Genomic DNA, 935 nt, shown 5'->3' on the forward strand with positions numbered 1-935 from the left:
AACAAGATTAATACTTGCTAAGATTCGTCGCGAGAAACAAATTGCGCTAGCTGTTGCATCCTCGGGAATCGCTGCTACGTTATTGCCAGGTGGTAGGACGGCGCACTCGGCATTCAAGCTGCCTTTGGATTTGGTGAGGGCCGAGGTTCCTACTTGCAATATTAGCAAAAATTCAGAGGAAGCTGAAGTTCTTAGACAGTGCCGTCTTATTGTATGGGACGAATGCACAATGGCCAATAAGGGTGCCCCTGAGGCACTCGATCGGTCACTGAAAGATATCAGGGATTCTACAGCTTCTATGGGTGGTGTAACTCTATTACTTTCAGGAGATTTCCGACAAACCCTTCCTGTCATCCCTAAAGGAACCAGGGCTGATAAAGTGCGTGCATGCCTTAAGTCATCCATGTTGTGGCCCCAGGTTAAGATGTTAAGCCTAAGCACAAACATGCGTGCGCACTTGCTTGGTGATATCACGTCTGCAGCATTTGCTGAAGACATTTTAGCCCTTGGAGAAGGGAAGGTTCCTAATAATGATAAGGGTGACATGTCCATCTCTGAACTGTGCAACACAGTGGACAACCCTTCTGACCTTTTGGAAACAGTGTTCCCCAATCTGGAAAGTAACTATGCAGACATCAATTGGCTCAGTGAAAGAACTATCCTGGCCCCCAAAAACGTAGCTGTCAGTGCTATCAATGACCAGCTCATAAGCCGAATTCTGGGTGAGGAGCGCATCTACAAATCGGTTGACCGGACCTCTGACCCCCAAGACATTGTCAATTACCCTATCGAGTTTCTCAACTCATTGGAGCCAGCAGGGCTTCCACCTCACATTCTTAGGCTAAGGGTTGGATGCCCAATTATGCTAATCAGAAACTTGCTTCCGCCTAAACAGTGCAACGGGACCCGCTTAGTAGTTACGTCCCTGATGCCCC

The 935-nt window shown here is 47.9% G+C and overlaps 1 protein-coding gene across 1 annotated transcript in view; it reads left to right on the plus strand.

The window, feature by feature from the left end:
• The first annotated feature begins 229 nt into the window (after window positions 1-229).
• Window positions 230-935, plus strand: part of LOC106873367 (uncharacterized) — a 2235-nt gene continuing 1529 nt past the window's right edge. Inside the window, exon 1 of the mRNA XM_052968477.1 lies at window positions 230-847. Within this exon, the coding sequence (XP_052824437.1) occupies window positions 230-847 (618 nt within the window). The remainder of the gene's footprint in view (window positions 848-935) is intronic.

Source organism: Octopus bimaculoides, chromosome 6 (genome assembly GCF_001194135.2).
Source record: "Octopus bimaculoides isolate UCB-OBI-ISO-001 chromosome 6, ASM119413v2, whole genome shotgun sequence".
Taxonomy (NCBI): domain Eukaryota; kingdom Metazoa; phylum Mollusca; class Cephalopoda; order Octopoda; family Octopodidae; genus Octopus; species Octopus bimaculoides.